Raw genomic sequence first — 24,132 nt, 5'->3', positions numbered from 1 at the left:
AAGCTTACCCAGTTCATTGGAAAACAAGCTGGAGGGGAAGAGAATTCCAGTGACAGCTGTCACTCTCATGATTCACTAACACAGAGAAACCCCCTAGTCCTATACAGAACTTCCACCTCAGTGCTAAGTAAGCTGAACGAAAATCAGTCATCTTTGCTGTAGTTGCATCGTTTTTATCAACAAACTTCACAGGTATTTATGCCAAAGAAGACAATGGCAATGTCCAGGATAATTTCAGGATTTAGAGAGCAAGATGAGGCAACAAATAGATCCCTCTAGTCAAAAAGCTTAAAACATTTTTGTGCCTTCCTATTGCTGTTTCATTCCAACACACTTCCTCACCACTACAGTCTTCTTCAAAGCTCCTAGCCAAAGTAATGTCAGAACTCAAGCCCACTGTACAGCACAAAATGATCTGATCTTGATACAGAACACACACCAACTGTATATTAATTCACCAAACTATGCTGCCTTGATTGTCTCAGGTACTTCAGCTGGCTCCCATGCATAACTCACCAGCTACAAGGCTAGTGTGCATCTTCTTGCCAACAGACACATCAAGAAAGAAAAACATAGGTACTAAAGATACTTAAGATTTTTTTTAAATCATTTTCATTGTAACACCCTTTAAAATGTAACATAAGTCAAATTCTGTTATTGGTGATATCCCTGTAACATCCATGGAAGACTTCCAATTGTTTCATTGGTAGCAAGTCAATCTTCACTTTCATCTTGTAGAAACAGTCACAGGGAACTATCCCTAGGCTTGCACACAACCTAAACTTCAGAGATTTATATAGTAGAAAATACTATTTAGTCATTATGGGAACAAATTACAACCAGCTAGAATAAAACTGCAATGCAGTTACAGGTCTAAAATGGTGCTTTGCACTTTGGACCATATCCTGGCCTTCCTATAGTTTGCACACATGGTACAAAAGTATTTCTATAAATGCTCACAGTCATAATCTGTAAACACAAGTTATAACAAATTTAATAGTGACAGAGTCAATACAGATTAGGAATGTTCACCATTCATAAACACCATATACATTATGAATATATATACTGTATCTTTTCGACTGATTCCATTCTCAGGCTCATCATATTACCACAATCGTAACATTTTATTAATTTATATGAAAAATACTTCACTAAGAAAGTAGACAAACTGCACAGAAATAGTACAAGTGTCATGTGCATAGCTTAAAGCATTCACATATGGCTTTGTTTAAATGAAACTATTGGGGAAATGGCCCTATATAGACCCATGGTTACACAACTGACATAATGTAAACTGCTTCACATCTTTTAGGCACTTGCTAACAATAGTGTTCAATCCCTGAAAAGCAAAATCAAAAGTTAACAAGTGAAAATAACAAAAATCCCAGGTTAACAGCTGTGTGTAGTTGAGAAGATTTTAAAAATTGTTTTTAGTAGTACATGCACAGAACTGAAAAACTGGGGAGAGGGGCAATTTCTGTGCAAGAATTATAACAACTGAAAGGTATAAAAATATTTACATGTTTAGGGTTTTTTAAATATATACAGAATAAAAGCCCTGAAAACTCATTTTATAGAATAAAAATATAGGACATGATAGTAGTAACAAAAAATAATATATTTTTATGGAATTGTATTTGCAGTTAGTTACAAGTTATCTAAACCACAAATCTCCTTGATCTGTCTCAAAGCTTGATGGCAACAGAGAATCTGCTCTTCCTTTTAAAACACAAGCACTCTGCATCTTTTCTAAACTTCAGTTACAATACTGAAATACAAAATTATTTATGTATCCTAGTTCAGTTGATTCTCTTTTAAAAAATCTGTAATGCATGATATTTAGATTTTATTTTCTTCACTGGTCATCATTACATTACTGAATTCCAGTCTCGAGTAGCCTCCATCAAATGCCTCTGTCCATGTCCTACCCAATTATCCTGATTGTCAAATATTCTACCACAAAACCAGCAGCTAAACTTAGCTTTCAAGGTATTATTAGAGGTAGTTTTTACAATCTGGTAATTGTTTTTGCTAGTCTTTTTCAGTGTCAATTTTAAGACAAACCTTTCTTTTACAGGGCTAATAGGTTTTATCGTCCTGTGCCTCTTTTGAGAAAGATCATCAGTAGTTCTGTCCAAAGGATTGCAGAAAGCTGGCTGCAAAAGCGCTTCAATAGTTCTTTTTGACAATAAAACCTTAAGAACATGTCCCTTAAATTTAGCAATGGTTTTCATTACATTTACAACTTCAGGAACATCTGCATCAGGATGGTTAAGCACAACAACTGGTTGATTTCTCCGGGGGCATTTTACAAGCTGTTTAGAGTTAAAAGGAAGTAATTTCAAAGTCCTCACAGTTTCTTTTGATGTCCTCAGTTTGTAAGGGACACCTGATTCACTAATAACTTCCACCTGATTCTTTTCTTTACAATTTCTGTGCAACATTATTTTCTTTTTTGGAGGTTCTGGGCAATTATCCTTACTTTTTCGTTTGAAATTCTTTTTTCTTTGCACACCCACAGTTTTGGAACTCTTAGACCCAGTTTGTTTTAAATGAGGCTTTACTTTTGCAGTTCTGTTTCCGGTGCTCCATGTGGACTTCTGACTACCAAAATTATTCCTGTTGTTAGCAGTACTCTCAATAGAACCATTTTGCAACCATGTCCCTGCAAACTTAGTAGAATAAACAGGTTCTACAGGAGGTACACAACACGATGGATTACAGTTAGCCAAATAGGCATCTGCTGGCATTAACCTACCTGGTAAGATTAAGGCATCGTTAGAAGCAAGATTAGTTTGTTCCTGTGCTAGTGCAGGAGTAAGGGACTGCAAGTTATCCAATGGCAGTGAGGGCACTGAGTTGCTAACTGACTGAGTTGTACCAGCCAGTGCATCTGAAGTCTTAATTTTCAGAAAAAGCTTTTGTTGCATGGCTCCAGTTTTCTTTGGTTGACAATTTTGATAATGAGCATTGTCCTGAAAAACACTATGTTTATGAACTACAGGCTTGTTTGGTGTCACACATTTCAGAAGAACTGCCTGCTGTACATCAGGCAAAAGTGCATAAACATGTTGTTTCTGTTTAATTTCCTGTTGGTTTACTGACTCCAAGGAACAGTTGACAGCATCCTGATGCTCTGGTAACACCTTCACAGAAGAAATTCCTCTCAGAGTCGACTCCGATGAGTCTGTAATTACAAGAGGTCCTTTGAATGCCATGCTACTCAATGAGTCATTTGCTGTACTACATGCTCTCCCATTACAGGAGCTTCTCATGCTTCTGAAACTGTCATTTTTCGCCTCCACTTCTGAAGCTGGCATGGTTATTTTACCATATTCTCCAGATGCAACTTTCCCTAAAACCTGAGAACTATCACTAGATACATTTCCAACTGTTCCAATTGCCCTGCTAAAAGTCAAAATCATTCCAGGTCCCTTATTTAAAACAAAGGATGCTGGAACACCTTTAGTCACATGCCCATCTGACGAACTGGTTGATGGAAGAGATTTTCCTGAAACCACCCGTAGTCCAGGCTGGTTAGCAAGGTGCAAAGGAACAAAAACTCTTGATGAAGGGGGCTGAACTAAAATGGGTTTCTTCTGTTCCTGAAGAACTGGTGACAAGCTGCGAGGATTTCGGGTTGTAGACAGTATTTTATCTTTTCCTAATTGCTGCGTTACAATTGTATCTGTAGGAGTCTTTAGCAATGTACCAGCACCTGGAGTTCTGGATAATTTATCCACTCCCTGTGAAGTGTATGATGTTCTGGGTGTCTGTTTTTCTCTCCCACAATGTGTACCTTCATTTGTGCTACATCTTGTGTTCAACTCTCTATTATATAAATGAAAGTCTACATTAGGAGGGGGCCTCTGAAAAACACATGAAGTTGCAGAGCTTTTTAAATGCATAAAGGTTTTATTCCCTGTCTCATGACCAGAAAGCAGGTTGTCAGAATGAAGTTTCATGCAGTTATTTGATTTGCTGTGGGATTCTTGCCGAGTAGTTGCTTTCACTTTTAACACATCTTGAAGTAACTGGTTTATTTCAGGCGATAAATAATTAGCTGCCTGTTCACTCTGCAATGAGAAAACAGATGTGATTTTAGGCATTAAGACCGAGTTAACACAATCTGAGGCATTTTCTTGGAATTTTTCAGCTACGTTCTCAAAGCCTTGACAGTTGTTAGCATCCAAATACTGCTGGCCGTTATGCTCGTTCTCCATAAAACACTCACTGTCAACAACACATTTAGACTGGCTTTTAGAAGACACAGAGTCATTCTTAGTGTTTATGTGTCCATAAGTTTTATTAATATTTGATTGGATTGATACAGCTTTCTCTGGTTTTAAGACTTTCACTGACTCTGAAGATGGAGATTTACTTCTACTCTTCTGAAAAGGAAGCGTTTTGCTATATATAAATTCTTTGTACCTGTCTTCTGCTGACATCCAAATGCTATATGGATCATCTGAAGTGTCCATTTTGGAATAGTTGTGAAAAGATAACAATCTTTCATTACAGGAATCCACTGAATTTGAATAATAGAGATTGTTAGTTCCATTACTATTATTCAGGCCACCATTTTGTATTTTCAGTTTAGGAAAGAAGGGCATTTTCATAGGGTCATAGTGAAGCATATTTGTAATAGTGGGTGGCAATACCTGAGGGTGATTTGGAGGATTATAGCTTCCCCATGAGATATTACTTCGAGTTCCAACTTTTGTCACCTCACCACATGGAGGTACAGTTGAGCCCAGCTTCATTGGCAAATAATTCATACTTTTTCCTACAGCTACATTAGAAGGTGCTACAGCTTGAGAAACACTCTTATCATACAGTAAGGAGTTACTTTGTTTTCCCACTTTTGTTTTTCCTGAATGAGAAGTAGAACAAGAAAATGGAGGGGGGATTACTGGGTGAAGAGAACTGTTCTTTAAGGTTGACTGATCAGTTACATGTGGTACAGCACCTGAAGACAAGCCACAGGGATCAGCAGTCTGTAGCAAAGGAGTTGTAGATCCATCTTTAACAGGATCAGCTTTCTGACCCAACAAATGTACATTTTGCTTATTCGTAGGTAACAACTTTATAACAATATGTTGTTTTCCATCTACCATTTTAAATCCCATAAATTTAGCACTGTAATTTGCTGGAACAGATATTTTATTGTTTTTTACCATCAATACTGTTGGCCCATGAACAGCATTTTTCAATAATCCCAGGCCGTAACTTGTTCCATCATCTGCTTTATTGTATTGTGCAGTAGTAGCAGAAAGCATTCCACCCGTGAAATTATGCTTTCCTGTATACATAATTTGATCTTTTTGTTCATTTGTTTCCACACTTCTCATACATTGGTTCAGCTCCTCATCTTCTGTTTGAATTTTATTCACACTTTTTAGCACTTGTGCATTGTTTTCTCCAATTTCGTCACTTTCACTGTTTATTTCTTTCCGTCTCCAAAGTGGCTTTTTTGATGCTCCCATTTTATACCTTCTTAACACAAGCTTCAGTCCTTCTGGAGTCTTCAGTATTCTTTTTTCACATTTCTCCTTTTCCAGTTTTTCTCTTGCATATAAGTGGTCTCTGTGCAAAGCTATGATGTGTTTTAAAAGACAATCTTTCCGAGGCGTCCTGTAACTGCAATACTGACAACCAAAAGGAAACATTCTGGTATGAACAAGATGATGTTCCTGGAACTCCTCTTTTGTAAAGCTTATGTGATGACATTCTCCACATTTATATGGAATCTCATTATGTCTATGAATGTGCTGAACAAATGTGCCCACATCCCGGGTAGAAAACACACATTTTTCACATTGGAAGTGACCATTTGCACAATGCTTTGATGTGAAATGCTTTGTCAAATCCAACAAAGTGTAAATACGCTCATCATTACAGAGCTCACATTTTACTAAAGTGCTACGATGGGTGCGCCTATGCTGTTTAAATGACTGGAAGTCATTGGCTGAGAAGTTACACATCTCACAAGGATACAAAGGCAACTCGCCATAGTGTAACAGCTGAAAATGTTTCTGCAGATCATTTGGGCTGTATCTGATGTTATCCTTGCACTTTGTACAAGTGAAATTCAGTATTTTCACTGCAGTTTTCAATCCTTCTTCAAATGGCACTTCTGGTTTATTTTGCAAGTGGCTTCCCTCTGAACAATTGGGATTGCTTCCGTTTATTTTCTCTAGACTTAGGGACTTTCTTGCAGTTTGCTGCTTACACTGAAAGAGTCTTCTAAATCTATCAACTTCATGTTTCAGTAATACTTCATTTGGAATGTTCACCTTGGGTAAATCAATTTTCACATTTTTTAGTTCATAAGCAACATTGACATCCAAAATTGCTGGTTGAGTTACCGTACTTACAGGATCATTCACCAAATGATCCTTTTCTTTCAAAGGATCCGTTTTTCCCAAAGTAGTATCTGTAGAAAAATTCCTCGCAGCATTAGGTTTTAACAAAATAATTTGCTTTTTATCACAAAAAAAATGTTCCTTTTCAGATGGCATGATCTTAGGTTTTCCTTTTCTTTAAATGATTTCTTGAGATTAGACTTAGTTCCTGCAGCAAAAAAGACTACTGTGCCGAGTTATTCTCAAGGTTCTAGAACTTCCCCATTTCATTCTCCTGAAATTAGAAAACAAAGTATTACTTTTAAAACTAATGCAATTAGAATGCCCATTACAATTCATTAGTAAATACATGCCAATCTTGGAAGCTGTTGATTTTTATAATAGCATTTGAGATAAAAAAGGATGAGGGAAAAAAGAGACGTTACACTATAACCTTTGTGTTTGGAGAGGGGTTGTTTATTGGTTTGTTGCTTTGAGAGTGTCCACAAAATATACATACATCTTGAAAAAACAAGCTTTAAAGAACAACATCTAAAACATTGAAATTGTAGGTCATCAAATTTGGAGTTTCTCCCACACAAGGGCAGCCTGTAAGCTTAAGAAATCACAAAAGCTGCTTTTTTAAAATTAAGCTAGCATTTATTACTTATTCAGGATCTCAAGCAAATATAAATACTGTACCTCCTCTGTGACATGGACCACTAACTGAACCTAGATGAAATATTAAAATCAAGCCAAATTCAGCAGGAGTTGATATTTTTATCACTCATGTTTGCTATTTTATTGTGCTTAATAAGAAAAAAAAATTCTGACAAAGTATCTACTTCACTAATGTGACACTGTCTTTATCAACACCAGAAAACCCACCACACTCTTCTACAATGAATTTTCCACATGCCTACCTTTAGTATCACACAAGTCTGAGGTGGTAACCAGATACACGTTAACTCTGGTTTCTCACATGTTCCTGGGTATAGGTTAATCTTTTCAGAACAAGTGCACGGCTGACAACAGTACTCCTCTATGGATTAAGAGGCTCAAGTAAGTATGGTCAAGTAATATTGTCTTGCTACAGACTTAATGTCAGTTTTTCCATAACAGGCTACACTAATAATTCATTGCAGCTCAAGTCTATGCTTAAACACTCCCACATGTCAACACAAAATCGAAAGAAATGGAATAGCAGTGAAAATAACTTGGATTTTGAAAACTGATACTGAAAAGGAAGAACTCTTTCTATACTACTATGTAACACTTCACACTAAAAAGCTTTTCCATAGTAGAAATCTGTGTTACTTCCCCCTTTACTAGCAAGTTAGTAAAGTATTAGCTGAAATCTGATCAGCAGCTCTCTGTCCACTATTCTCCTGCCCACCCTGAAGCAACACAGACTGGGAACTCATGAGATCGTCCTATTCACATCCGAACTGAAAAAATTATCACACCCTCTCCCTCATTGTGATGAGGTGCAAGAGCTCCTTCTAGAGCTCCAGGCCATCATAAGCATCACCACTAAAGTCTTCCAAATATTTTCACATAGTCCTGTGAGAAGGAAGTATCTAACACTAGACATGTAAATACCAGACAAAGAAAATGGAAACTTAAAAGGCCTTGTTCATGTGTCACATAGCAAGAAAAGGATGTTCCTTTTATGCTTTATTGCATTCCTTTGGAAAACATACTGGCATTTCTGCAGAAGTCAAAACAGACTTTGACATTTTATACAGACTCCAATATCAAATAAATTCAGTTAACTCCTCCAGTAAAATGGTGGACTCCCCAGCACTGGATTCAGCTAGGCAGGGTGCTGGGCCACCTAGTTTGTATCATGCTTTGCCAAGAAAGGTTGCACCACATGATTCCTAAGGTCCCTTACGAGCTAGTATTCTATGATTCTATGATGATTCTACGAACTGTGTGCTCCAGCTATGAGACATGCAAGACATCTGACATTCAACCCTGGCCCCAGAAAACTAAGCAATCAAAACAAACCAACAACACCACAAACCACAGACACATAAACACACACACTCACTCCTTGGGAATCTTTCCAAACTAAAACACTTCAGAAGGGCACAACTCTATGTTATATTCCATTTTCACCAAAAGTACTATATTGTAATACTTTCTCTTGTCAATAGCAAATATCTCATTTGAACAGGAGCAAGCTGAATCCCTACATAAAAGAATAAGTAACTAGAACCTCTTTGCTTGAAAAACTTCTTTTAATACAGATGCAACGCATGCATATTACAGGTTGCATGATGCAATACATCACAGAATCATAGAAATGATAGTAGCTGGCTATCATTCAGGTTTAAATGTCATAATGTTAAATACTGAAACCTAAAATATGTATGCAGTTAACACTATAAAAAACAGAAGTGGATCAAGTGTTAGAGTGAACAAGCCTCAGACTTTTAACATGAGGTCAATGTGGTCCAACTGGGCAACATTTCACTAAAACATTTAAGTTTGGCAAAGAGTCTCAGTTGGGTATATTCAAATCTGATTAGAGATCTTCAACCCCGCAGATTACAATTTATATCTGTTATTATTGGGTAACAATAAAGCACCTGCAGCACAATAAATTAAAATAGTTGCTAGAAACAACCAACTAGCAAAAAAAAAATCATAGGAATCTTTAAATGTACATTGTCAAAGAAGAAACCAAACTTACACATTAAGAAAAGACTTGACTTCAATTCTTCAGCCTTTTTAACATTTTTCCACATACACAGAAGAGGTAAATATGTAAGGCTCAGAAAAGGCCACAGTCGGGAGAAATACTGAAAAAAGGTCTGGAAACAAAAGGAAATAATAAGCTGACAAATATAAATCCTTTGCATTTTTATAGTATGCACATTTTTAATACACTGAAGACAGAAAAACTGTAAATATGTGTTATGCTCTCTCCCAAAGGATTCCACCAAAACCAATACAGAGTCTAAATTAATGGGTAGGATTAAAAAATCACTAGAAAACTCCTATTTTAACCTTAGCTTTGTCACTACATCTCAGGCATTCATAACTGGTAAGCATAAACATAGGATAACTTAAAACCAGGACAGAAAGTAGTAACTGGTACCTCAAAATGGTACTTGGACTCAAAGTAACACTTAAATAAAAACTGTAATAACTTCTATAGCAAAGACCTAATTATAATTTTCTAGAAAGTTCTGCAGAAATTTGGGAGATGGAATAATACATTAAAATAAATATTTGAAAAGTAGATTATAAAACAGACAAGGTGAATACAAACCCTGGAAATACACAAGCATGCACCACAGTTAAAACTTAAAACAGTTAACACTCAAGAAAAAAAAAAAAAAACCAAAAAAACCCCAAAAAAATAAAACACAAAGGACAGACCAAAACACTAAGCACAAGCATAAGTAACCACTTGAGGCTCTAAGCCTTAATTTTCTTCCCCCAAAAAATGCTCCAGTATGTCCAATATGTTTAAAAAAAGTACACATGGAGGAAAAAAGTTTTGCTATATACTTTAATGAGAAATGATAGATAGGAGTAAGACACTCTTAAGTTAGTCACCTTTTACTTCTTTTTTTTTCCACTTAGAACAGGGGGAAAAAAAAAACCCACAACCAAACAAAAAAAATTAATTCCATAGACATGCCCAGACTGCCAGTATTTTTTGAGACTTCTATAAACACTGTCTACACTTACTTAATTTTTACTCAAAAAAAAACCAAAAAAACAAAACCAAACAAGCCAAACCAAACTATGCTAAATTATTATCCATGCTCGTCCCATCCTACATGTCTGCAAATCTAGAGTGGTTTGCATCTCTACAAAGCCACGAACACATGCAGGAACTTACAGAACTCGATTGTCAGAAACTCACAGAGCCGGTGCTTCTGGCGTTCAGATAGAATATCTGACGCAGCAAAACGCTGCTTTTGTAAAAATAAAACATAAAGTAAAAACAAAGTACCAGAACACAGGCACCCATGCTGCACAGCCAACTTGCCGTTTACAAGGACGGCAGTTGAAGGCTCCAGTGACTCACGGCCACTGCCACAACCTACCTACAGACAGCCGCTTCCTCAAGCCCACACCTGCGATGCCGAGCGCGCTGGCCGGCTACCCAAAAGGGGGCTCCCGGCCCCGCCGCTAACGAGCAGCGTCCCACAGGCGCTGCCGGGGCTTGCCGAGGGGCCGGAGCAGAGAGTGGGCTGTGCCCCCGTCCCCCGCGATGTGGGCGCAGGGAAGAGCAGGGACAAAAGGCGAAACGGACAGTGACGCCTAAACGGCGGGGGAGCCCCCGGGACTGTCACCGCCTCAGGGCGGTGTCGCGGGCTCCAGCCGACCTCGCCGGCAGCACCAGGCACTACCCAAAATTTAGGGTGGGGGCGAGAGGGGCGCCCGCCCTCCCAGCTCCTTCGCAGAATGCACCCGGCTCCTCGGGCAGCGCTGACCCCAACTACCCGCCGCGGAGCGCCCACAGGGCCCCGGGGGTTCCGCAATACCTAGCCCGTCAGCGCGTAGCCCGGCGGAGGAATACGGCACCACAAGCAGCCCGACGCCGGCCGAGGCACTGTCACCCACTCACCGCAGCGGCCGCGGGCTACCCGCAGTCCCCCGCCGCCCCGCCGGACCCAGCCGCCCCACGAACTTGCGAGGCGGAGGGCACGGACTACTTAACAGCTCTTACCACGGGGCGACTTCCTGCCCCGCCGCGGGTGGCTCTTCTTGCCGCTCCTCTCGGCCGCAACTCGCGCCGAGCCCCCCGCTCCCGCACCCCGCGGAAATCCCCCTTCCCCAGCCAGCGCCGCTTGGCAGAGTTACCTCGCCCCTCGCCATAGGCCGTCGAGTCGCTGTTGGCGGCCATAACAGCTTCCATCCGGGGACTTTGAGGCTGAGAGCCCAGCAGTAGGGGCGGCCTCGGCGGAGGGATATGCGTTCACCTGGGGAGACGGACGGCGGCCGACGAGGTCCAGGGCAGGGGAGTGAGAAGAGTGGGAGGAGGGCGGGGCCGGCCCAGGGGCAGGCGAGGCGGTGGTACGCGGAAGGCTCCGCAGGGGCCTCGGTTCTTTTCCTCTTTCTCCTCGTCCTCCTTCCGCCACTTGGATGTGGTCGCGCCTGCGGGTGGGAGGAGGGCACGATGCAGGACCGAGGCCTCCGCACCCGTTCCCCGGGGCTGCCGCGGCCTGACGCTGCTAAGGCCTGTTGTCAGGCGAATAGCCTATCGCCGGGCCGAGGCCACATGGCAGGGCCATAGGTACAGCGTCCCCGCATCCGCCATCGATGCCTTTCAATGGGTTTGTGCTTCCACCGCCTCCCGGTGCGTGTGGACCAATGGCCATTAATGGCGCTGTCAGGGATAGCTGATGGCCCATCATAGAACATAGGTCGTCGCCTAGAGGTTTGTGGTCATGAAACTGATGAGGCGCATCAGTTTCAGACAGCAGGGCTATCTGTGGAAGATGGCAGCAATTAAAGCGTTCAGAACATTTCACATGGATTACATTGGTTCGTGTGTTTTCACACGCTCAAAACAACAAAATAAGAGCTGAAAATCACTACAAATTAAGTGCTTGCGTTGTTAAAGTACCAAGTATCATTGCTGCTTAGAGGAGGGATAAACTAGGCTTGTTAGTAGTAGTGTACTCTTCACATTTGTGCCAAGTTTCAATGCATGTGGAAGATCACGGAAAGTAAGATTGCCAAAGAGTATGAAGGCATATGAGAAGTAGAAAACACAAATGTACCTTGGCAAAAAATAAGGGACAAACGTGCATAACAAACTGTAAAGAGGAATTGTGAATGAAGAGATCATTGAAAAGGAAAGCCTCTCTCCACTTACGAAATAGCATTCAATAATCAAAGGCAAAGAGTAGAAAGATTTACGTTTCCAAAGGAAAAAGCTTAAACTAACTCATGAGCAATTTAACTGATTCAGCTAACTTTTTTTCCAGAAACCTTGTTACGTCTTAAAGTTGCAACAAAGTTTAAAAGCCAGACTTTTTGCACAGTTTAAAGAGAGACCAAGGACCACTGTTGCGGTCTTTTGAGAGTGTGTCTTTGTCATAGGATAGGGATCCATTAAACATGAGCATATTTTTAATTCCTTGTTCAAACTGACATCTCTTATTTCTCTTGTGTCCTGCACTGTAAAAGAAATTTAATAGAAGTCATTTTGGGATTGGTTTTTTTTGGCCCTAAAGAATATTTTCAGGAAAAGAATGATATCATCAATAGTTTTGCTACACCCAAATGAAAACATCTGTGCCAAAAGCAAGCAGAGAAATGTACTGGTTTGCACGCAAGTCTTCAAATTCTCCTGGCTTCAAATTCATTATGTTTTGTAAATGGTCAGAAGTGGAGACTGTACATACATACCCATAGTGTTTTGGAGAATCTGAAAACTAACGGCAACTGAAGAACAAAAAAAAAAAAAAAAAAAAAAAAAGGTGTTCCTAACCTGAAATTAAAATCTACATCATATTGTCACCTATTCATCCCAACAAATTTGTTTATAAAGATAGAAACAAATATTTTATCTGTATTTTTTACCATATTGTAATTCAAATTTAGAACACATATGGATGTCAAGCAGAACAGAGAAAAAGAAAACCTGTGAGATAACACCAGGAGAAAGAAGGAAGAAAGGCTAATGTCTAATTTATCATGTACATTGAGATTCTTTGTAGCACAGCAGAAATCTAAAAGGATGCTGTCAAAACACAATACTAACAATAAATTTGTATTAGGATTAAGATTTGTAAAAAAAATGTGTCAATCCCATGAAAAAATGACAATGTGCAAATCCACCAGAAAGGCTGACATTGTGTAGTAGCCTCTTCCAAAATTCAATAAACAGCTCTTCAGGCATGAGAGTCAGCATCCACAAAAATACTCCCCAAAATGTCTAACAGCCTACAATCTTCCCATTTTGCAGTACTAGGAACCCCTTATGAACTCTGCTGCCTCAAAGATCTTTTTGAATCCACACACCCTCCACTGAAGAGAAGACCAATGAATGCAACAACTGCCATCCAACAATAGTCAGAGTAGAAACTCAAAGCCGTCACGGAAATGCAAGTAAGACCAGTCTTCTCAAGTGGTTCAGAAGTGAGTGCACAAAACTGGAGAGAGTGCACATTTTCTGAGTATCCTGATGCTGGCAGTTGACCCGCATGTGGCATCAGGCATGAAATGAGACAAAGCACATGTATGTCAACTTAGATGTTTTAAGTATTGGAATATGATTTCTTTAAAATGGCATCACACACTGTTCTATTTCATGACTCCTTCCAGGATGAATGAATGTTGCATGAGGACTAGAATATCTTTGTATTCTTCTTCATAAAGACAGATCACACATGATATATATTGATAGGCATGATATGTACATATCACTCTTAAATTCCCACATTCTTAAACATCAAGGACTGAATCCACATACTTCAGTCCTTCCTTCTTTTTCGGAAAATAAATTGAATTTGGTCCACTTTACTGTTTGAGATCCTGTGAAAAAGATGTTTTACTGTAATCAAGTCTATATTCTGTGAAACAGGAAGTATCCCACAGCACTTCTTACTTTTCACCTCAAAAAATGACTCTGACATCTGCAGTAACTTTTTTTCCCCCCTGCAGTAACTTTTTTCCCCCCCTGCAGTGTTGGCTATTGTCTCAAGAAACGTATGTAAACTGTGTCATATTTCGAAAGCTTTAAAGGCACATGTACTTGTCCCAGTGCTCATTATATCATACTATTCTGTGCATCTGAAATAGCAAACAAGTGACAGGACTTCCCATTACATATGTCATTAGTGTTAGTGTGTTATAATCTGGTAGTGAAATTAAATGCAAATAAGTAGCCTTCATAATCTAATTTTCATTATTGTTGCTAGTAGTTCTGTATATATGATGTTTTAAAATAGAAAACTCAATGCTTTTCTCAAATAGATGGTTGTTTCACAAATAAAAGGAGTACTGCATCTCTGGTTTCATTTAGATATACAGCTTATTTATGTATAGTGGGGTGGATTGGATCAATTTATTGAATAATCTGTTGGACTGTCAGAGATTACTTCTGTAAGAAACAAAACTATTCCAAATTGGAACTGACATGAGGATTTTCTCATAAATTCTCACAAAAAAAAATAAAAATAATTTTTGAAAGTCAATGCTAAGGCAAATTCCAAGAACAGGTGATCGAATAAAGCTAAGGAACTCTTAATTTTTTAAAGAAAATCACTTCTTTTTAAGTTGCTCATGAATTTATCTGAAATAACTGAATTCAATCACAGACATGAAAGAGCTTCTTCCTGGATTAGAAACAATAATGAAGTATTACTGTTAGCATGTTCCAAATTATTTTACAAATTGGAAGTACCTGGCTAAAAGTGAAAACCTTATTTCAGTTAGTTCTTTTATGAGCTAGTCATATTTGTTGATACATGTAGGAAAAATAAGCAAATCTCTCACAGTTTTTTGATCTATGACAACTTTAATCTTGGTTCTGTCCCATTCTTTGTTCAATCTAACATAATTTAAATTAGTTTCTGTTTCTACAGATGTTACCAATGCTGTAGATGTCTTCTTTTTGAACTTTTATTCCTGCAATTTTAATAGTTATGGTTTAGATAGCTCCAAGACTAATTGGCACCATGAAATCCACAAAGAAAAATTACTGACTTCTTTTGTTACTTCACACTGCAGATTTGCAGGTAAAGCCATAATGAGAATTCGGTGTGGTTCTGATATTAATGATACCATTAGGTGTCAGCGTTAATACTGCTATGTTTATAAGATAATATATTGTGAAAAGGAAGCCTTACCATTATGCATTTCAACTATTTTAACTAATTAAACAAAACCAGGCTATTTACACTAAAAACAGGGAGTAAAAATTAAGGTGTTTGTTTTACTTTTACAGTGATGTATAGGCAACCATACATTGCAAAATACTTGATTATCAAAGCCAATAATCTAATATATGAGGAACTGGTTAAAAGACAGTTTTCTTATTTTCACACTGTACTGATGTTTTAGCTCAGAGAAAGAAATATGGGACTTCTCTTAAGGCAGCTCAATGAAGCAGCTCATTCATCTAAGCATTGTTTGAAGGACTCTGTGCTTTTTGAAATAAATTAAGTCTACCTAGCCAATGTATTATTTATTTTGGTGACTAGCACAGTTTGGAGCTTTTTGTAAGCAGATCAATATGGAAATAATAGATTAGAAGAATGAACTTAAAAGGGCCCACCAAAAAGCTTTTATGTAAGAACGTATTAGTAAATGAAAAATATCAGTAGATGAAGAATAATACAGAAGGTTAAGTTAGCACCTTTAAAGAGGTGAACTGGTATGGAACAGGATAAAATAGATGTATTTTCTTTTAATCCTCCATTTATATTATGTTGTTTATCTGTATAATTACGCAAGCTATTTAAAAGTCATCACAAGAATCTGAAACAACCGTCTAGCAGTAATGCTTTTTGTTGGTGTCACAACAGATTTTTTCTAAGTCCTATGAACCAGATATTCTTGAAAGAAATAGCAGAGGGATCTCAAGTCTTTTTCACTTTTAGTTAAAAGACTGTCGTCCTAGGCAGTTTGCCTGCAAAGGCTAAATAAGGTCTCAATTCCTAAACTTTCGTTCATCTAAGTACGTTTAATCACTGGTTCTTTCCTTCATAGATGTCCAGCCTCTGCTACCTGTGATATTACTCACTCAGTTGTACCACGAAGACATCTCTTTTTATATACTTTTCATGAACATGTTCAGAAATTGATGTCCTCTGGAAAAACAGATAATCACTTGAGCTGTTTTGGTGATATTAAGCAGTAGCTATAGCTGCCAAGCAGTACATAAGAATATGGTTTTTAATCTCATTACAAACCAGCCAGTAAAGAAATATCAATTAATTACATTTTATAAAGTATATATAATATATACTTATATGCTTATATATATTATCTATAATATACTTAATATGATACTTAATATACTTAATAATAAATGCATTAAATGCTGAAATAGACAAATGCGTGTGAATATGTTTTACTTACTTTTACTAGAAGCCACAAAGTGATTCAGAATTTTATCTGCTATAAATAAGGAATGATTTAGCCCACATCTTAAGAAAAATATCAGAAACAGGAACTCTTCCAGAAAATCTGTGCAACCAACAGATGAGCAAGGTATAAAATGAGCACTCAGAGGTCGAACCACAGGAGAAAACCTGTAAGAACAGACTTGTAGAGGTTTCTGCATTAGATCTCTTCTGTACAGAATATGTGTGAAAGACTGTCTTAAATTATCTCAAAGTGTCTCAAAGGCTGTAGAACAACAAAATGAACAGTAGCAAAGTCAGTAACACCAGAACTAGAGCTAGGAGTTCTTGTGAGCTAAAGAAAGAAATGGCTGCATGATTACATCTGAAGTGTAACTCTTCACTTAAAACTGATGCAGTGCCAAAAGAATAGAAAGTGACATATGGGACACCCCAATTTTTTACAGGATTTATGAGATGAACCAAAGACCTTTTAACTAGTAACTCTTATGTCCATACAGAGCAAGGTGATAGAAACTCAGGGAAAAAAAAACCACCAAACATAGAATACAGGAATACATGGATTTATTGTATAGTATTTTGTAAAGCTTATATCTTGGAAAATACCAGGAAGTCCCACAAAATTCTTTTTTAAAGCCTGCATTGCTCAGTATATTCATGGTGCAGAAGGGCGAAATAGCACTGTACCAAAGTTTGATGATGACAATAAGCTTTTCAACTCACAGTTTTCTGCAAAGAGCTGTAGACAGTGTTCATGATGCTGAAGAACGGGGCAATAAACTAGTAGATGAAATTCAGTACAATATCATGAAAAGTAATAGTAATTTTTTATAGAAAATAACAGGCTTCAAAATGGCAAACAGCTCACAGCAAAAGTACCTTTGAGATGTGATAGATGTTGATATGAAAACAGTGTCTGTATGCCTAGTAATAACTGTAAAAGCAAATAGAATGTTAAGAACCAGTAGAAAAGGAGTAGAGAACAAAACAGTAAACATAACAGTGTTGCTACAGAAAATCTTGCTAGGGATGTGTTCTGGCTTCCCTGTCTCAATCACAAAACCAGGAGAGTTACAAAAAAGGAGCCCAAACACATGGAATGACTATTAGAAGAATAAAGAAACTTAGACTTCTCATAAAGAAGGATAGCTTAAGAGCCGGTACAATAGAAGTGATATGAAGGAAGTGAGCAAAAGATGACTGCTCCCCATTTCTTACAGTAAAGGAATTAGAAGACATAAAATTAAGTTATCAAACAAGTAAATGTGCTGCTGTTTACAATTAAGGTTTAAATTAGGGAATGTACTCTTGAAAGAAATGAAGGATACCAAGAATTTACATGGATTTGAAAAGGTATAAGACGAATTCACAGAAGAAAAAATTAATTATTAAGGTGAAAGATACAATCTCTAAATCAAGAAGACCCTAAGCTTCAGATTGCTGTGCACTGGAAGAGCAAGCTGGGAAAGTAACAGCATTTGTCCTCTTCTTCTACAGCTCTGTTGGAATCTGCTTTTGGCCGGATGATGCTCAGCTAAATAGACTCTGCACAGCAGTTCTTTCTGTTAATTATTATAATACACCCACCTGATGGACACATCCAGTTAAGAGGCCCTATTATAACTGGCTATCCTGCATACACTTATTCTCAGTACAGCTTTTTCAAGTACAATTTCTCATCACTTGCATACAAAGTGTCTGTCATATGAATGAGGAAATATTCTCAGGAAGTTACTGAATCATTTTTGGAAACTTGTGGAGAAAGCATCTCCTTGCCTTCCTATTATTTGAAATGAGTAAGAGACGGTTATTTCTTATTATGATGATGATTATTATTATGGCATGGAAGCTGCAGATGGAAGAGGCATTCTTAGAAATGTCTAAACAAATTTTTTAAAAAGTTTATTGCAGTATGTGCAGCTCTACCACATGTAACTCAATTAGTAACAATCTGCTGATAGATGAGATTCACCTTCATGAGTAGCTTGCCTTGGTACCAGAACTAGAATTTCTATATCAGTTGATTAGAAAGTACTAAAGCCACTGTCCTTGGAGTATATCTTAGTCTCCTGAAAAATAAAACTTGCATGGTTAAGTGAAGTGAAGACCAGATCTGGCTCACTATTTGCAAGTGTCTTCAGCATCATGAGCAGTCATAGCTGAAACAAGGTCAGGAGGGCTAACATAAAGCAGAAACTAGAGCTGGAAAAGAAAGAGGCAAGAGCTAGGATCTAAGGCTGAACAGATCAAGGGCAGGAAGTAGCACTTAGGAAGAAGAATGAGGACAAGGTCTAGAAAGGAGAAAATTGGATCAGAATTTTAGATAGGATCCAACATTCAAGAGCAAGAATCTAGAGCACAACTTAAAGGCATTAAGGCACCTAGAGCATCCTGTCCCAACTTCCGTATATCAAGACAGGTTATACCAATCATCTGACTCAGAGATGAGGCTATTGCCATTTGGAAAACTAGCTACAGCCAGATGACTAAGAAAGAGATGCCTGGACTGACCTTGGGAGACATCTTGGCTTTGCAGCTTTCAGTGACAGCTGAGCTAGCTGGATGTGTTGCGTGACACAAGCAGCTTCCTCACCAGCAGCTACTGATGAACGACCCCAATACCCTTTTTATTTTAGTAGTGGAGCAACATGTGAGCAGTGAGCTGGAACACAATTGCCCAGATGAGACTAGAGAGATTGGCAAACCCAGAAAAGTTTGAATCAAACCAAATTGCAATAATCTGTAAATGCACAGAGATGCTGAAAAAACAAGACAATACTCAAGCCCTTCTCAAAATGGGGAAGATTTTACTGTTGGTTACCATACTAGAAACCACACTCGAAACCATACTAGAAACCACACACCATTGCACATATTGTATTTATGATGCAACATTACAAAATACATCCTGAGCACTGGTCTTGTTTTCTTTAGCAATGTGAATACCAATTTCCCTTTTGGAAGGTACAGATACACAAACTGAAATATTCTAAATCACAAAGTTGTTCTGTGCCATAACAATATTCATGTCATTATATATTCCATAATACTGTATCTTCTGTTCATTTTGCATTTCTAATAGTTATGAGTATCTACCAGTAGAGCCCTCTTGTGAATTTTTACCACCTTGGTGCACATGGCTGTACCTGCACACTTCAGGTCAGATCATTTAACCTCTCTGCCTCAGTTTATGCATCAGTTGGAGTGAAGGTGTACATTCATGAGGGTCCAGAAAGAATTCATTCTTCATAAGACAATTTTTTTCTGCAACAAATGCTATTATATTAGCTTAAAATCTCTCTTTGTCTCACTCTACAGACCAGCAGTGTTGTACTCTCTTCAATATCTGTTGGGAAATTCTTGAGTTTCTTCTTCAAAGGCTGTGTGACATTTCTGATGCAACATTTTTCTCATGAATATTGACATGGCTTCCTGCACTTTAATCTCAGATACATACATACACTTCAAACCAAAATCCAATGGGAGAAGTAAACAACATTTAGGTATGAGTGTTTGCTTCGTGTAGAATTCTGTGGAAATTGTGGAAGCATCCCTGTGTAGAATTGGGCATTACTTGTTTCCTCTCTGCTGTTTGAACAATAACTTCCATTCCAGGCACTGCTGATAAACCTCTCAATATAATGGGAAATTAAACTCCTTTCTTTTACTCAGATACCTTTGTAATTTTTTGTGCATTTGCTATGCCACCACTTCTAGAAATAGCTCTGAAAAAGTCTACAGCTGATACAAAATCTCATCATGGTATCAAGTTAGACATTGACAGAAATCTCTCCAGTTTTATCCAATTTTAATGTTTAATCGTCTCCTTACAGGGTTTCAAATGGATTTTAAAGTATTAATGTTAGACTAAAATTTAATAATCTGATTTTTTAATAGAGTCAACAGTTCTCAAACTGTGCAGTTTTTTTACATTTTGAACCTTTAGCTAGCACATCCCCTCCTGCACTTCAGTTCTGGCAAAGACAGCAGCACAACAGAAGATTCTCTGTATAGCCCCACAACTATGTCTTTGCTTTTAATTATCTATAATCACACTGCAGATGAGTCCCACTTCCTTATTAATCCTTGGCACTTTTGCTGAGATTATTAATATCAAATGGTAACTTCTGGAGAGTGGAGACAGAGTTCCCCTGATGTAGGAGCCCAGTCCATGTGGGAATGGGCTAACTTTGAAGTAGGAGCCTATCCATGGAAAACCCTTGGTATACCATTCTGTATCCCTTGATAAGATACAGTTTCTTTCTAGCTGTTGCAAAAGGTGTACTGGAGACAGCAGGTGCCAGGTTGCCTTTTAATTGTGCCCCATGGTTTTGGATTTCACTGCCTAATGGCAGGAGATCAGTTACGCTACGTTGATGTAGTTTAACAACAGGCTAAATAAAGACATTTTTGTTTTTCTGGCTCCTTAATCCATGGGATACGTGTTAGTTAATATTTTACGTCTGTGCCCCACGAGGCTGTCCAAGCAGTTCTCCAGACTTGTGCATTGTACCCATTCTTGTTTACAGAAACAGAGCAGGCTACTGGCCTGAACATGTTTGTTGGTTTGTAATGAAGTGTCTTTCTACTGGGGAAACTAAGCCTTTAATTAAAACCAGATGGCACTATAAACTGTTTCACACTCCATAATAGTGACTGTGGTTTTCAGTTAGAGATACAGAAAATCAGGGGGTTTCCTCATCTTAACTAAAAAACTCTGTTGCTGATTTTCCTCTTAGAGATGGAGTACTCCATCCCACACAGGAGGTGAGTAAAACAACTACATCATAAAAATTTTATAAACCCAAATGCTGCAGTATCTGCATCACAGTTTTACAAATAAACTATGTGATAACCTTATTACTGTTTCTGCATTGCCAGTCAGCCAATTTCTTTGAGTTATAATAAAGACAAATACTCCAAAAAGTTCAGGAAATATCATGCTCCTTGGTAGCATCTGTATTGAGAGTTGACAAGGGAGATTGGCCACATGTGCAGTTTTGAGAATATAGGAGATCAAGAAGAGAAGTACAACATTGTTGTTAAAGTGACAGCTCCCATAAGCAAATCCAGTCTTATTTTTTCCGTTTCAATAATGAGTTAGTTTTAAATGAATGCTGTTTCATTCTTTTCCATGTCATGATATCTGCTCCCGCAAATTTAGTGACTTTGCCCAGAACATTGCTTTTGTAAACCTACAAATGTGAACTCATTAGGTATTTGCAGAAAGAGACTACAGTGGTTAATAAAGCAAAAGATTAGGAGCAAGGACAATCTGGATCTTAATCCCAGCTGAGCCACTTACAGTGTACCCTTGAGGAAGTTACTTGACCTTCATGTTTCTCAGCAAACTCTGCTGGAAATTGGATGCCAGCTGGACCTCAGAGAATACCAGACACGTCTGCTGAACTCTGCTCAATTAGCAATGTTAGAATAATGGTGAGCAGGCTTGCATTATGATTGTGTATGCACATAAATACAGTCAAAGATTAATGACCCCCCTTCTCTTTCCTGGCAGGGCTAAACTGATGTTAAAAGGTGGCCTACACACTACACATCCAGTTCAACTGTTGGCTATATCATAAATGAAGATAATTGCAGACGTGAGTCAACTAGAGTTTAATAAGGATTCCAGCTGTTCCCTTCCACCCAGCACTCTCCTGCACTTCCAGCAAGGACATTTCATCAGATTATCTGATTAGAAAGATTAGATTTATAGGGCCAGACTTTTAGCTGCATCTATGATGGACTACCTGCAGTTCTTTAATATGGGATCAGTTCTACTCAGCTGGAAAAGGCGAGTCCAAGAGGTAGTAATTCCTAAGGTGAAGTATCATTCTGGCCACATTAACCCCAAACACCAATGATCCTATGCCAGTAACTTTATATCACCAAAGAAATTACCCATGTCAAGTATATCCTGAAGTCCTTTAATGGATTAGGGTATTTTCATAAACTGAGCCTAAATTTCATTCTGTCACTATTTGTTGTATGATTTATTAAGGAAAAAAAATGGAAAAAAACAAAGCATGAACACAGGACACAGCAAAGAAAGGTTCAGCCTTTAGTCACTCTGGCAATAAAATGATGCAATCCCACGTAATCCTATAATCCTCAGACCTCACAGTTCACTGAAGGGAGAATAGGAAAATAGTGAGAAGATGGGTGTGCTCACATATGACTGCCATTATATATAGTTCAGACATGGTTCTATAAATAAGGTAGCAATAAAAAGAATATTAAATGCCTAAAACATCACCATGAAAGTAATTTGAAAACACAGATAATAAACCAGCACCATATTATCATATGAAATCTTCTGTATTTTATAGAAAAGAAAAATAGTTCTCTGCAAGTAAGTAGAACAGTAGCTAATATAGTATAATAACTAATGCCCTATTTCAGAATGATCAAATCATGAGAAAGCTGTGATGTGCAGGCTTAAGTAAAATGTGCATTATATTGTTTTTATTGTGGTCCTCAGTCAGTATGGTTGTTTCTTTGTTTATTTATTCACAATGGTATAGAGGTAGGCTCTCCAAAAGAAATGTGCAGCACCTGTCATGCAAAGCAAAGATTTCTTTGAAATTCCTCTGTGTGACAATCCATGACTCATTTAGCCTTGTGGGGGAGGGCAAGCAGCGATTTTTGACAAGTAACTGCTAATTTGCTGCAACGCTATTAATCCATTATTTATTGTTCTATTATTTTACAACCAACATTTTCAAGCAGAGCCATGGAGACACACTTACATGCCCTTGAGTGCAGTCTTGGTGGTGGTGCTTATTTGTCTGCTAAATGCCTACATAACTGATTTTAAGTCCTCTCTGTAAAGGATCTTGTAGGACCCTGTAAGACTTCAGCTGGTCAGTTCAGCCAGCATGTTGGTTGTCTAAGCATGCAGAAGATGTAATACAGCTGAAAATACTATACCAGAAAAGAAAAAGTAGGGAAGCAATTATGTCCACTGTCTGATGGGATTTTTTTTCTGCAGTTGGTACAGGTCATGCCTCATCAGTTTTTCCTCTATGCCAGGATCACTTGCGTTACTTGGGACTGCTGGTAAATTTTGGAAGGATCAGCTCTGCAGGAAAGCACATGTTATCTCAAGGTTCAGCACTCAGCATCACATCTTCCTGGATGGGAAATATGCTGGCACATTCCTACTGCTTCCTGAGAGACCCGGGGAACAGCTACAAACACAAGGTCTCTGCAGGAACATGGGAAAAGCTCACATTTCTGCAGTGTTGTGGAAGTCCCAGTAAATTGTATCCAAGCAGGTAAATCAAATTTTAGTCCATCTTCTAGGTGACCCTGCTCTTCCGTGTCCCATTGCCATGATCTAGCTCACAGCAATTTCTGACATTTGGTAGGCACTACATTGTCTGTGTCAAGAAAGATGCAATTACTATCTATTGAGTTGTGACAGGACTTATTCCACCTTTCAGATTCATAATTTTTCACCTTGTTCTACACCTGAGTGAGAAACTCTCAGGAAGAACTTGTGCCTTATTCCTAACCCTGTCTGAGATCAGTGCAAGGAATAATTTTAACCTTTGACAATGCAAAATCTTGTTCTTATTAAAATCAAAAAGTACTTTGTGCTTGAAATTAAATTGAACAGAATTGACCCTGAAAGACATTATAGAATTAAAATATATTAAATTGCCTTTTCCAAGAACACCAAGAGAAGTATTAATCCAAAATAAGTGGGATGA

General features: G+C 38.2%; 1 protein-coding gene across 3 annotated transcripts; it reads right to left on the bottom strand.

Moving 5' to 3' along the window:
* Window positions 1–979: 979 nt before the first annotated feature.
* ZNF518A (zinc finger protein 518A) lies at window positions 980–11,336 on the bottom strand. 3 transcript variants are annotated; one of them, XM_061348998.1, is made up of 3 exons: window positions 11,178–11,336; window positions 9,049–9,169; window positions 980–6,642 (listed from the first exon to the last, which is right to left on the bottom strand). In XM_061348998.1, exon 3 carries the CDS (start codon window positions 6,522–6,524, stop codon window positions 1,872–1,874), a length of 4,653 nt encoding a protein of 1,550 aa, XP_061204982.1. In that variant the 5' UTR covers window positions 6,525–6,642; window positions 9,049–9,169; window positions 11,178–11,336; the 3' UTR covers window positions 980–1,871. The 3 variants fall into 3 exon arrangements, with proteins under 3 accessions (XP_061204982.1, XP_061204983.1, XP_061204984.1); XM_061348999.1 differs by lacking the exon at window positions 11,178–11,336 and adding an exon at window positions 10,418–10,570; XM_061349000.1 differs by lacking the exon at window positions 9,049–9,169 and having other exon boundaries at window positions 11,178–11,328.
* Between the last annotated feature and the right edge of the window lie 12,796 nt (window positions 11,337–24,132).

Source organism: Neopsephotus bourkii, unplaced genomic scaffold (assembly GCF_033783945.1).
Source record: "Neopsephotus bourkii isolate Nb327-2 ecotype Australia unplaced genomic scaffold, CSIRO-AGI_Nbou_v1 NB_379, whole genome shotgun sequence".
Lineage (NCBI taxonomy): Eukaryota > Metazoa > Chordata > Aves > Psittaciformes > Psittacidae > Neopsephotus > Neopsephotus bourkii.
Note: the sequence above shows the minus strand (reverse complement) of the source record. Positions and strands in the feature narration are given on the sequence as shown.

What these genes read in the sequence shown, in the direction of transcription:
- ZNF518A (XM_061348998.1), bottom strand. Translation starts at nt 6,524, where the DNA reads ATGCCATCTGAAAAGGAACATTTTTTTTGTGATAAAAAGCAAATTATT.